This window comes from Acomys minous (assembly GCF_964271855.1).
Source record: "Acomys minous genome assembly, chromosome: 6".
Classification (NCBI taxonomy): Eukaryota; Metazoa; Chordata; class Mammalia; order Rodentia; family Muridae; genus Acomys; species Acomys minous.
This window is the reverse complement of record NC_140487.1, coordinates 74,390,404-74,404,209: the sequence shown is the minus strand read 5'-3', so window position 1 is coordinate 74,404,209 and position 13,806 is coordinate 74,390,404. Positions and strand designations below refer to the sequence as shown.

The following is a 13,806-nucleotide window of genomic DNA, read 5'->3' as shown; positions in this document are numbered from 1 at the left end:
GTTGCCACCTTGCACACTGGCAATCTATCAAGTTTGAATAAAAATATATAGGACATCTCATTTTAACAATTAAAAAACTGTACATTAAAGAGGTCTGAAAAACCTAAAAGAATGCATGTAGGCTTTAATAACTTTTGATTATAAAATTAGTTCCAGAGTAGGCTTAACAACTTAATACCTTTGGAAAAATTCAAAATACCATTTTAACATTAAAATAATGGATTAAGTATTTTATACAGAGCTCAACCCACATTTCCATAGTCAAGCCCTAGTCCCCATCTTTCTTTTTCTTTTTTTAAACTCTTCACGCAAAAGCCACTTCAAATAGCTATATAATTCTCAATAGCTTAGGAGCTGCTACCAATGATGATAGCTGATGTTTGTCCTCACTTTCATAATGTATAAAACACGTTGCTTTGCTTCATTTCCAAGTGCACAAGGCCACTTTACCAACGAGAAATCTAGGGGTCATACAGATGTTTCCAAAAACAAATAGCTGAAGAGTATGACATCTGCCACCCATAACATTTGACCCCACATCCACTGATCTTTGATGTACTTTGATGTTGGCCCTGAGGTCCTTTATGGAAGACGTCTCAAACTAGCAATGAATTCTGGGATCATCTAAGCTTATGTCCCTAATATTCTAAAACCTGGGACTACTCCTAACTATCCTATGTAAGTATGAAATACCAGGGGACAAGTACTTGGGAATCAAGGCTTTATCAAACTGTGCCATTCAAAAACAAGCGAGCAGACCAAACCAGCAAGGACACCTTTGCTCTTATAAATCAATCAGCCAAGTTCAAGTGCAAAAGCCATTCAGCCTGTACAGCAGTTGACAGAGATATGCACACCTGCCCGTCACTGACAAAGCTGGTGAGATTGTATACTTTGCTTCGTTTTCATAAAAACTAAGCAACACTATCCAACATACTTGTTATTTTAAGTCATCTCTGCAGTATCTGGGAGGGCTGCCACACAAACCAGTTCTGAAAGCCTACATGGGCAAATCCACATCATTTACATGCCTGGCGCTGACTTGATGGGACAATAACAATGATTAGGCGAACAGCGTCCTCCTTCCCTTTGCCAACAGCATCAATCCAATTTTCCAGTTTCCACGTGTTCGTTTCTTACTCTGAAAACAGGCTAACTTCTGTGTTAGATGAGAAAGTTCCTAAGAGCAGTAAACTTTGTGTCAATAAAATACCTGAATCCACTGGCACATTACCCTGGCTACTGTGTAGTATCAGTTCTAACTCGGTCAGAGAAGCCTAAAATCACAGGAGTCTTATTTGTTGTCTGGCAATGCTTGAAAGGCAGAACACCACCGCAGTCATGCCTCCTCTTGGCCACTCGTGAAGTAATATCCACGCCCAACCCTCCTGAGCACGGCTCTCTCACACGTCTGCAGAACGGTGGAGAGCTCTGTAAACCGGGCTTCATGTAGCCTGATCCTCCAAACTACAAGACTTGCTCTTTTGTCTCTCTGGCATTATTCTTTTGGAACGAGTGTAGGGTCAAGTCTAAATGAGGCATAATATAATTTTTAAGACTATCCAATAGCAATGTGGCAGCCTCTGTCTTTAACTAAACACTGTTGAATTTTAACAAGTACCTCAAGGTAGGGTCACCACATTTCTACAATTTCAAGCAATTCCCAGGAGGGAAGGGACAGGTCAGGGCCCTCGATGTATCATTTAAGTGGGTTTCACAAGCACTCACTGTGCTCCTACTTCTATGTTCATATTGATGACAGTGTAAACAGTCAGCAGATGCCAGCATATGGATCGCTGGCCCCAGGACCTTTTCCACTCAGCTTTGTGCTCCCTATCTCAAGTCATAGTCTAGTCTGGCAAGGTAGAAACCACAGTAAGCTCTAGAAATACGACTATTAAGAAACAGCAAGGAGGCATTACGAAATACTGGAGCCAAGTTACATCTCATCTCATCTTATGCATGTACCCCACACTTACTATGTAAGGCAGCAGCATGCAGTAAGTGGTGTCCAACACGGGGCAGGCCAATCTAAAGGGAAAGTAAGCTTGAGAAGCAGGCATGGAGCATACACCTGCAATTCCTGCACTCATGATGCTCAGATGGGGGTGGAGGGTATCTGGGCTTAAGGCCAATCTGAAGAATATAATGAGAGCAGGAAGGGGCCAGTGGAAGGAAGAAGGGAGGGAGGGAGGTATAACTACTGCGATATTAATTACTGAACTTCAAATAGTTGGTTTATAATCTGTCTTTCCATAACCTAAAATTGTAGGAAGTTCCCAGCCGAGGCTGCGGGCGCACACAATCTAAGCAGCAGCAGTAGACCCCAAGTTTCGGGGCTCTCTGATAGGATGGTAGATGCTATTACACTGAGTCTCGTCACTATGACCTAAGCAGGACTAACTGTGCTACTTTTCCCATGTCTAGAACCACCCTCTCTATTCTCCATCTTATCAGAAGAATAAAGCCCGATCCACAGGGCTTTTCTCTCTCTCCCCTCCTCCTACTGCCCACCTACTCAGCCCTGATGGAGCACTGCAGAACAGGAACTGGCTATTCAGCTCATCCTGGCTCAGAAAAACAGTGGGCATAAATCCTCTCTGCTGTAAACGCAATCCACTATGAGGTAAGCCTGTGGTGCTTAGCTTATGGAAAAGAACAGCCAAGAACCTGTTACTTTACACTCGTGGTTCTAAAGGAAAAACAAATAGGTATTCTGTTCACTTCCATGAACACCTTGAAGGTGAGGGGTGTCTGTGTCACAGGAACTCTGTGTCCCATCAGTGGTCATCCAGAGGGAGAGGCTGTCTGCTACAAGGATGGCAGGGCCAGGCTGCACAGCTGGGAAATCTAGGGTAAGTTACTCAACATTTCAACAGTAAAAACAGCAGTTGGCTGGGTAAGGTAGCAAGGAGGTAAATTTTCCCCTCCCCCACCCCCAGGATAAAGTGCAGTATTGTGCTCAATCATTTCAGGCCCCACTGGCTTGTGATTGGTCCCTAATGGATAGTATGGCTTGACCAACACTAACATGAAAACTCAAAATGCTTCAAAAATGAAAACTTTTTGAGTGCTAATAAGATTTCACAAAAGAAAAATTCTGTACCTGGCCTCGTATGATAAGTTCATATTAAAAATGCAGGTGGCCCCTAGCTGAGGGGCAACCGACAGATGATGGCCTCTCAAGAAGTGGAGCCAGTTTTCTTTAAGGCTGTGACTCCAGGTAGGTAGAGCATGTCCAGTAGATGCTCCGTGAGTGTATGGGCAGCACACACTAGGTTCACTGGGTTACTAAAAAAAGACACCAAGCTGGAAGAGGGGCGAGTGGGAAAAGAGAGAGGCTGAATACGAAATTAGAGGTTGAAAATGATATATTGCATGCATATATGAAATTCTCAAAGAATTAATAGAAATATCTTTTAAAAAATGAAGATAGGCTTTCATGAAACATGAATAAATTCTGTGTTTAAGCATAGATCTCACTCCAAGCATACTACATCTGTGCAACCATTCAAACATCTGAAGAAGTTTCAAACTTAAAACACGTGTGGTTCCCAGCATTCTAAACAAGGAGTTCTTAGCCCAAGATGCCACCGTGGTGCTGATGTTGACACTTATCCAACGCTGTTTCTTGCCAACAGCCTTGAAATAAGGACTTACTCATGCCGTGGTACCCAGGAACATCGTCGCCCAAAGCCACGATCCTGCATGAAGTGAGACATTCTGCTGTGGGTTGGACTTCTGAATAAAGCTGATTCCTCACTCCCCTTAAATTCATGTAGAAACAATGAATATGAATATCATTGAGAACAATATGATTTTATTTATTTCATAGTATGAAAAAAGGCAGTAGTTGCCCTGATGTCTAATTTCATATAGACTAGCTATGCATTTGCATTCTGTGGGCTGGCAGGACTGGGCAGGAGAATCCTCCCCTGCCCTGAAAACCTGCAGGAGAAGCAGCCTAGAACTGATCCTCCTACGAGAGGCCTGGAAGAACCAACAGCAAACACACTGGCCATTTCTGACCTGCCCCCAACAACTTTACTCATCTGCTCAACAAATATTAAGTATGTGGTTAAGTAGCAAGCATGGGTGTTGAGAACAGACAGCGCCCACCTTGAGAGAGCTCATGGGAACATGAAGGTCGTGAAGTGATGGTGCTGCGCCATGTTTCCTGAGCTGTAGTTCTCAACACTCACTGAGGTGAATTAAATTACAGAGCATGTGACAACTGCCTTTGATCTTCCAACTGTCGATGAAATACTCCACACCAGATGCCTGTGGGCGCTTTGTGCTATTCATATGTCCTCATGTCTATGTACAGTGCCTGGCTCACTACTAGAGTTTAATGTATTTAGTCTGAAGTAATGGTGAACGCTAATGATGTCTCTCTAGTGCCCAAATTTTGATTAAGAATAATCAAGGTAAAAATCCTAACTCAGTCTTGGTGGCCAAATTGGATTCAGGTTCCCTTCACTGAATGGAGAGAACAGTGTAAACCTATTTTATATGCCAGTTTCAGATACGGGCATTTCATCTTGGGTGATGCCAGGAGCTAATATTATTTGCAAATATTTTAATGACCATATGTATCTTTCTAACTGAAACTAATGTGCTGAAATGTAATCCCTTCTAGAGGCACAGCTGGCTCATGGTTTGAACATAAAACTGGGATTGCAGAGCACTTTCTAACACAAGCCCTGCAATTTCCTTTAAAAAATTTAATGCTCATGTATTTTAATTTTTCAGTCAGCAAAGTAAGGAAATAAGCATTGGCTGGACTGCGTAAATGGAGTACATTTAAAATTTATAAATAAGATATCAAGAAGTAAAACAATCTCTAATTTAAAAATTGGATATTTTAAAAATGTTTAACATTCAGATATCTTAGCTCATTTTAAAATTTCATTTAAAGGAAATAGAATGGATTCCCTGCTACAATACTGTCAATAATTCCACACTCCCCTCGCCTCTGTAAATCCAGTGAAAGGAAAAGGGCTATTTCTCTCAACTGCAAATGCTTGCTGAGTCTCCACAAATTGTACAGAATCTTTAAAATGGAATTTCGCATCAAATTTCACAAGGCATTATTTTTTTTTTAACCTCATCGTTATACATCCAAGGGGTATGTCCTTTCTCACAGCCATCATGATAAACAGAATTAGATTATTTCACTGTGCAGTCTTTCAAAGGCAAAGGCAATGCAGAGTGCTGAGAAAGTGGCTAGCCCATACTGTTGGCGCCCTCACACCTATGATCATTATAAGCACTCACAAAGAGGCCACTGGTCTTTAAAGCTGAACTCTCCATCATCCCTTTTGCAGAGCCCTGTGGCTACCACTGCAGAGCACAGTGGTCCATTCTAATCTCTGAATAGAGAAGAGGAAGAGATCATTAAATTATAATTTCTATGCACAATTGCTACAAGTATTTCCTACCAACAGGATTAATATGAAAGCAAGATCCCAGAATAAAGCTGCTCAGCAGAGAGGAAGGCAGTTTAGTGTCTTGTAAATTTGATTTCACTGAAAGCCCTGACACATCATAATAGTGGAATCCTATTTACTGTAGCAAGCAGGATGGATAATGCTATTTAATACCTGGTGTACTGTGTGCCGCCAGCTCACAGCTTTGTACTTCATGTTCTCGACTTACCTTAAGGTTAATGCTTCTTGACAGCTGACATGGTAAATAGAGCCCAAATTAAGTGCTGAGCCCATGATTTGCAAATCTTTCCTCTAAAGTTAGACACAGAAGAACTGGATCCAGTTAAGGGGATCATTTTAACAGAATACACTTTAAAAGCTCACCCTAGAAAAAAACCCGTTAAGTCTTATATCCCTAAAGCCAGATTAAAAAAGCAATTCAAGGTTACTCAAACCACATTTCCCGTTCAAAATTCTAGAGAGGCTAACAGAAAACCCAATGTACTTGGAGGATTTGTTGAATATTGAATTAAGGATAAGACTCCCGTATCTACTAAACTGTATTGATTTTTCCCAAGAGAATAAAATAGAAAGGAAAGGGGTTAGTGGTGACATAACTTACTGTTTGCTACTTTTCAAAATATCTGTAGTAATAAACCTCCTTTAAGAAAACAAGTCAGGGCAGGCATGGTGGTGTATGCCTTTAATCGCATCCAGCACTCAAGGAGTTTGAGGCCAGCCTGGTCTAAAAACCGAGCCCAGGACAGCCAAGGCTACACAGAGAAACCCTGCCTCAAAAAACTAAAAGCAAACAAAACAAAGTCAGAGTACAAAATTACTCAGTGTTTGCATCTATGTTATAATCAGCTGTGCCAACTGTATTAATGAAAGACAAGGTACAACTAGGCTGCATTAATTTTTCTACCAAATAATATCTCAATGCATTTATTTAAAACCTTACTTGAAAGGAGCTTTTACTTAAGAGAGTGTAACTCTCAAGATATAAAACATACTACAAGCAGCTTCACCAGGATCTGCCACTAGCAATGAATGACATTACAATCATGACAGAGGCTTGAAGTACCTTCAGTGTGCAAGTGCGTGGAACATAGAACTTCCTGTTTCTGCAACTTTCTGTCACTACAGAAACCATGGGAATCTGCTCTGATTTCCACATGAATTATGGAGTCATACAAAATTCCCAAGTGTCAAAGGACCAAGGTATCTCTGCAGGGTGGCAGGACCAAACCAGCTTCACCTTTTGCTTTTAACTATTGTACTGAGTTGCCACCTCACACTGAGTGGTCACAGTGAGTGACCTACTGACCCAAAAGCACTGACTATCTAAAGTGCTTTAGTGGGGAAAAAAGAAAGGCAGGGCTTTTGTTTGTTTGTTTTAAAACCAATAGGCCAGTTTAATATCTCCCCCTTTCAAAAGATCATTTACCTTTTTGTATTCCAGATTTTAGTGATTCTATCCTATGCTACCCTGACGCCACTTGGTGATAATGTTCACAATGGTAGACTTCAGCTCGTAGTTATAATACATTAACAGTTTCTCCCCATATGCAGGACATCAGGCCCACATTAATGTACTGTGCTGGTCATTTCTCAGACTAGCAGTTAGCATGTTTCCCCACTTCTTTTAAGCTTTGCAGAAAGCAACATAGGTGAAAATATCAACTGACAAAAAGCGAAGCATCCCCATCAGCAATTAATCATACAGATGCTGCAGAAGATACGCCACCCACCGGAAGTGAGGGGCTTCAAGAAACACTGCTCATTGATGGAAATATGACCTCAGAATTCAATTAGTAACTCTATTCCCAGGTGACAAGCCAGTAATATACTTTACTTCTTCACGGTAATTTATTTTTTCACTATTCCCTTTCACTGCTCTCTTTTGCCCAGCTGGTGCAGTTCCTTTTCTGTGCTAATTCTAGGTGGTTTGTTGCAAGGTGCATTCATACCACTACTGAATCCCAGGAGTCTATGAAATGCAAGCAATATGCACAACACGACCAGGTTAATCTGAGCATTGAGCCCACAGATCTTAAGCTCTCTGACCACCCTCAGCTCCTAAGGCCCCTAAAAGGGGACTTTTACATCTCCCCTGCACGCTGTGCTGACCCCATCATCCTTAAGAGAGTCAAGAACAAAGTGGTTGGTTCAGCACAAAGAATTAATTCAATTTTAAAATTTAAAAAGTTATGTGTATGGCACTAGAACCCTCAAAGGGATCGAGTTCTCAAGACATCCTGGGAACTGAGTGGCCTTCATCCTAGAAGGACTCTGGATAGTGTGACTTTGACCTCCACGTTCTCTAACTGACAACACCCTGATGTTTCTCCCTTAGAACAACGAACTGCTAGGAAAAATAAATTTTCCTTAAGACCATGCCAGCAATCCACTTCAAACAAATTATCCACCAAAACTATTTAGTAAGAGAAAGTATGCTTTTTTTCCCAGAATGCAGAGTGAGCTGACTATCCTACAAGAGTAAAGGTGAAGACATCAGTACCTCAAGGATGTCAAACTGCTCAAATGGCTGCACATTCCTTACTAAAAGAGAAAGCACTAAACAGATAGCAAAGTAATTTTGGGGACTGTATCACAATGCAGTTTCTAGGTAGAGAAAACATCCTTTTTTGGTCAAAGTTTATGTTTTTGAGTGCTTAGTACTTTCAGGTTATAAGCAGGCAATCATCAAATGATGAGATCTGGTCCTGCAAAGTTCGACTAGAAGTGAGATGTGCTAGCTTAGCACTCAAAGAGTTAACACAGTACCCTGCCAGAGTTTATACCCTGCATAAACTCATCCATTTTAAAGACGGCAGTATCTGGTCCCCAGTGCTGCTGAGGAAGCTGACTCAAAACCAGACCTATTGATAATTTTCTGGCTTTGTATTCTTGGGGCAGGTTGCTTTCAGCTTCAGGATATTCAGAGTGGGCGGCCTCATGTGAGGATAAATGAGGCAAACTGTAAACTGTGTCTACACAACATACATAGTCAATCAAACTCATCACACAGTGTATAGTTATACATTATATTATATGATGTTTGGAGAGGTGTGAAGCATTATAGATCTGTCAATTAATTATGCCTAAATAAACTGTGAAAATAGAAAAGAACTGCCCATGGGGCTTGAGCCAGTCCCTAGAGAACTGTGTAGTCTTCCCTAGAGACCACTCGAGGCTTCCTCTGGGAAAACTCTCAGCCAGGAGGGAATATTCTTCTGGTCTCTTCAACAAAAGTCATACTCATAAAGCTCCCTTCAGGCCACAAATGTACACATGAGGTTTCTGACACTGAGGAGTCAAGAGGTTACGGTCTCACATAGCCCGGCGCTATCTGGAAAGTCTGTGGCCTCTGGCTGCTATGAAATGAGGACCCGTCAAAGCTTCAATAGCTATGATTTTGGGATATTGCTTCCAAGAAGAATAAAACTGTCGTCTGGGAAAATTAAACGTAATAAGCCACACATATTAGTGGAAGGTAATGAGTACCTCAGACCCTGGTATACACACTAAACTCCTGGGGGGAGAAGAGGCCTTGATATATGGCAGTTACCTCACTGATAAATAGTTAACTGAAATAAAATCAAGTAGCAAACTGGGCTGTAGTACAGAATAGTACATGTTGCATATGCTCAAACTGACGAGTCCACAACTACAAAAGAAATGTGCATCAAAATGGATAGTTGAAGGAATAAGATAAGCAATCATGAAAAGGCGGGACATTGCTTTGTCTACCACGCGGACAACCTTGGGATGGCATCCTAAAACTTATTTTGATTTTAGTCATCCTCAAAAATGCAAGGCCTTACACACCCAAGGCACACACTCTAACCTGCATTGCCTTCTCCAATCCTTGTAGGACTAGTTGATTCCACTCTGCAGTGGTAATTAAGTATTGACTTGAAGGTTTATCATTTCATGTGGTTAAAAGAAAGATGTGTTCAAATCCACTTTTAATCCATAGCAACCTGGAATGCACTGTAAACAGATGATTCCACACACTCACATTAACATTGTTTTCTTATATTAAGCACCACCCAGTTCAGCACTTTCATACCTCTTAACGCCAAGTATGCTCAGAAGGCTTTACACACTGCACCTTCACAACCATTGACAACACGAAAGAAAATGCCTTCGCGGGTTTTACAAAATGCCGTATTACCAACTGAATATTCTTCATGCAATCACGGATGACCCCACCTGGACAAAACGGCACAGGTCCTCTAGGAACATCACCAATAGATGAAAACAGCTTTACAGGACTGGGTAGAAACCATGAGGAGGTGGACTGACATTAAAGTGATTTCATGATTATTACCATCTTGGTCCATGTCTTATGATGAAAGCACCTCGACTTGATATATTCATGCCAGTTTTCAAAGGGTGTCATGTCATCTTTTATTTTGGCAGGGGTATTACTTGGGGTTGACCCAGAGGGTTATGCATGATACCCAAGCACTGTTTAGATCCTAGATTTGGGTCATCTTAACAAGCCACTAATACAAATATTACTTCCTCCAACCAGCTGAAGAAGTTGAGAGGGTAAGTTTCATTAGAGAGTCTATGAAGAAAGAAGAATGACATCAGAAGTGGTTCTCCGAGTGGCCCTTCTGCAGACTGTGACCTGCACATCAAGTCATGCTCACCTGCTGCTGGAGACAGTCCTAAGAATGGTCTTCCTACATATAAATGAACGATGTTTTTAATTTTATGATGTGAAAATTATACAAAGGTTGAGCTTCGGTATGCGTACAGTCCCCTTCACTTACACAATACACAGGGAGAGATTAAAAAATGCAATGGACACATGTGAGCTCAAATATTTACTGTGGAGAGTTTATCAACAATTTCTCCTCTAAACCATGTCTTTTCAACCCTGCTATGTGAATGTGTTAAGATGCACCACAAATAATCCCCAAACAAAACCTCTTACATCCTCTACCACCTATGTCTTAGTTGATACCTGGCTAACCTTCCTCTATAGACAAATCTAGTTATAAAGCCAAACCTAGATTATGTCTAAGCCGTTCTTCTGCTTTCAAAAGCATCACCAAATATTTCATCTCCGCTGCTAGCACCCTAGTTATACTTATGCCATCTAATCGCCTTCCTTTCTCACCTACCATCCCCCAACTCGGTAGGGTTCTCACACAGCCTTCTGTAATCTCAGACGTGTTGTGTAGCCCTGATGACAAGGCTGGGCTAACTGCTGTGTGCCACTATGCTTGGCTTGCCATCCCAACTCTAAATTAATCTTTTGCCAAGTCTCCTTTGCTTCATTCAACTTTCACTTACTTGCTGCTGATGCTGCCGGGCTTCTGTCCTTCCCATATGTGCATACTATGCCCCTACCTCAGGAGTGACGCTGATCTGCTTTCCTGTGACTAATGGCCGATATTCCTCGCTATCTTATCAGACAGCTCTTCTGTCCCCATCAACCCCAGGCTTACACCTTGGCCATGGGAGCGCCTATTCCTGCTAACTTACTGTTCTCCACAATATCTATGCTGCTGTACACTATGTACAAATGACTTTTTACTGACTTAAACCTCCATGAAAGTAAATGTTTAGCTTAAAAAATATGTACTATATATCTACGGCATAAGGAGCAGCACCTGCATACATTAGGTGTATATTTGGTTATCTGCAGAATAAATGCTCAAATGATCTTTATATTCAAGATGTGCTGAGCCTCTGACACAGAAGGAGACAAGGATATATATTTAAAATACAAATAGCTGCAATGATTGAGTAGTTTTAATGGTGTATTTTTTTTTTCTTTTCTTCCTACTTCTGATCTGGCCAAATGTCATATTGTAAATAAAGACAAACTGGATCTTAAACAGAGGAGAAAGGTTACTTTGCAATCCAATAACAGATTTGCAATTCAATCAATTTCACTGAACAGGGGTTCTGATGAGATGTTCAAACATCATTTTTAAGTCCACTGTCTTCTGTTCCTCAAGCCCTGATGTCTTCACTGTGTCTTGGTTTTACTCTGGAATCCAGGCTGACTGGGCCTATGCCCTCTTTCTTCCTAAACCCTCTCCTAAGTCCAATGTACTTTAAGTTCCTGTCACCACTCTTGAAGGACACACTGAATTGCAAAATGAAGTTTTAATTGACAGCATACCCTTCAAAACAGGACCACCTCAAGCCAGGGATGTTACCACACATGTGTAATCCTAGCACGCAAAGGGGTCAGCAAGAGGACCGGTAGTCCAGAGTCATCCCTAGACATAGTGAATTCAAGACAGAAACACTTGTCTCAAACTCAAACACACACACACACACACACACACACACACACACACACACACACACACACAGTGATGAACAAGGAATGCACTCAAAATACAATATAGACAATGTTTGGAGGAGTTCAAAGTAATGGCCCGCTGTTTGGCCTGGGACAACGCATTATAAGGTAAATTATGAGAGTGAGTTTTGGGGTACAGAAAATGCAGCAAACAAGTAACACAACTGTTCAAAATGACATTCATGGAGACAATAACCTAGCTGCTTGGCCTCCTCGCCTCTCAACTAGAGAAAGCAACGTTAGTGCTAATTTGTTGGCTTTTAAACAAATATGCGGGAAGCTACAGACGGGGGAGAGACGAGGAGCAATGACAAGAATACCCATACCCTCTCCTCCAGTCTGGCCAGCTGCTCTTTGTAGAACGCATCCTGCTTCCGTATCATTCGGTCTTTCTCTTCCAGCTGCCGAGCCTAAAAAAGACACGAGGAGTATGCTATATTGAGAAAAAGCAAGGGCAGCAACCACAAAGCAAATCTCAGGCAGAAACTGCACTAGAAACGTATAGAAAGCTGATGGTTTCTATTAGGTCTCTGCCATAGAAAAAACATTAATATGATGATGATGATTGCTACATTTGTATGTAAAGAATGAAACTGCATTGTGTTTCTTCTTACTGTAACAGCTGTGTCCTACTTTGTCCAAATGTATTTGGAAATGTCAGGATACAGTATACAGCAGACTGTCTTATGTAACTTCTCCTTCAAAAAGTAACTTAAAGGATTAATCCTATGCACAATGAAACTTTGGTCTTATTCTTAGACTTAGATACATGTTTGCTAACCCTGAATAAATAACAACAGCAACCGCCTGTATAGCACACGTACATGAGCCTTACACTTGAGACCCTTTGAATGATCAGTGCAACCTGTATGTAATTACATGTATTCATCTAATTTTCCCTATATATGAAGAAAGGGCAGCCTCAAGTATGGAAAAGCCATAATTATTGTTTATTCTATATTTGAAATGTTTAAGTATAATAACAAATTAATTTAAGACATTTAGTCATAACGTTAATTTTACAAGATCTTATTTTGTAAATATATTTCTTCATTGTGGATGTCAAGGTTAGTTAAAATGCACACACACATTTTTTAAACTGTTGCTATCCTGAATTTTCTTTATAGTATTAACTCACACTAACAAAGTTATTATAGTAACATTTTTTGTTCAGTGAAGGTTAAATCTATGTCTGACTTCTATTTAGAAGAAATCAATGTATGTTGGCATTTCCATTCTTTTCCATGTTTCATATTTCTTTGCAAAGTACTCATGTGCTGCCTGGCTCACTCTATACCAGAGTAACTTATTGGCTCAAGTCTCTGTTTACTTTACATGAATCCATTTCCTCATTTGCAGGTTTGCTGTTGTTACTTACTTTGTCTTCAATATCCTGCAGCATGTAAAAAATAAACAGATAGTTAGCAATATGTATATATGTATATATACTACTTTCTCCTTAAATCTGGTAGAAGATACTGAAAACACAAACCAAAATAATAATCATCATTATCATTATAATAATAATGGGAAATAAAAGATGTGCTAATTTAGAATACATTAAGTGTCACTGTGCAAGGTTTCACTGACATGTTCATGTTACTTGAAATCATATGAATAATAAGAAACACACAATAGTAAGATTAAATAAAAGGACATTCATATGCTTGAAGTAACATATATTTTCTTGGTAGAACACAGTAAAAAGTTAACTAGTCTTTTAAGATTACAAAGAAAAAAATAAATGTAGAAAGAATTTTTGACAGAATATATTAAGTAAGAAAAAAATATAACTTCTTATTTAAAGAAAAAATGAATTCAATATGCATCTTCAAATTAAGTAAAAATGGAAAATAATTATTTACAAGAGCATTCATATAATAATAATAATGATGATGATGATGATGATGATGATGATGATAATAATAATAATAATAATAATAATAATAAAATCAAAATAAGCCAATGACAAAGAAGACAAAAATCCCAAGTATGGCTGTGGAATTTAATACTACTGATATAGTAGAAGCTTGGTGTAAA

At 40.0% G+C, this 13,806-nt stretch overlaps 1 protein-coding gene across 3 annotated transcripts in view; it reads right to left on the bottom strand.

Annotated features, from left to right (window-relative positions):
- Positions 1-13,806, bottom strand: part of CHCHD3 (coiled-coil-helix-coiled-coil-helix domain containing 3) — a 259,841-nt gene that overhangs the window by 79,264 nt on the left and 166,771 nt on the right. Inside the window, exons 5-6 of one of the 3 annotated variants that reach the window (XM_084787378.1) lie at positions 13,145-13,159; positions 12,093-12,176 (exon numbers count right to left, since the gene is read on the bottom strand). The exons of 1 other annotated variant lie outside the window; for it this stretch is intronic. In XM_084787378.1, coding sequence (XP_084643504.1) covers positions 12,093-12,176; positions 13,145-13,159 — 99 coding nt within the window. The remainder of the gene's footprint in view (positions 1-12,092; positions 12,177-13,144; positions 13,160-13,806) is intronic. One more of the 3 variants, XM_084787379.1, reaches the window with a different exon arrangement.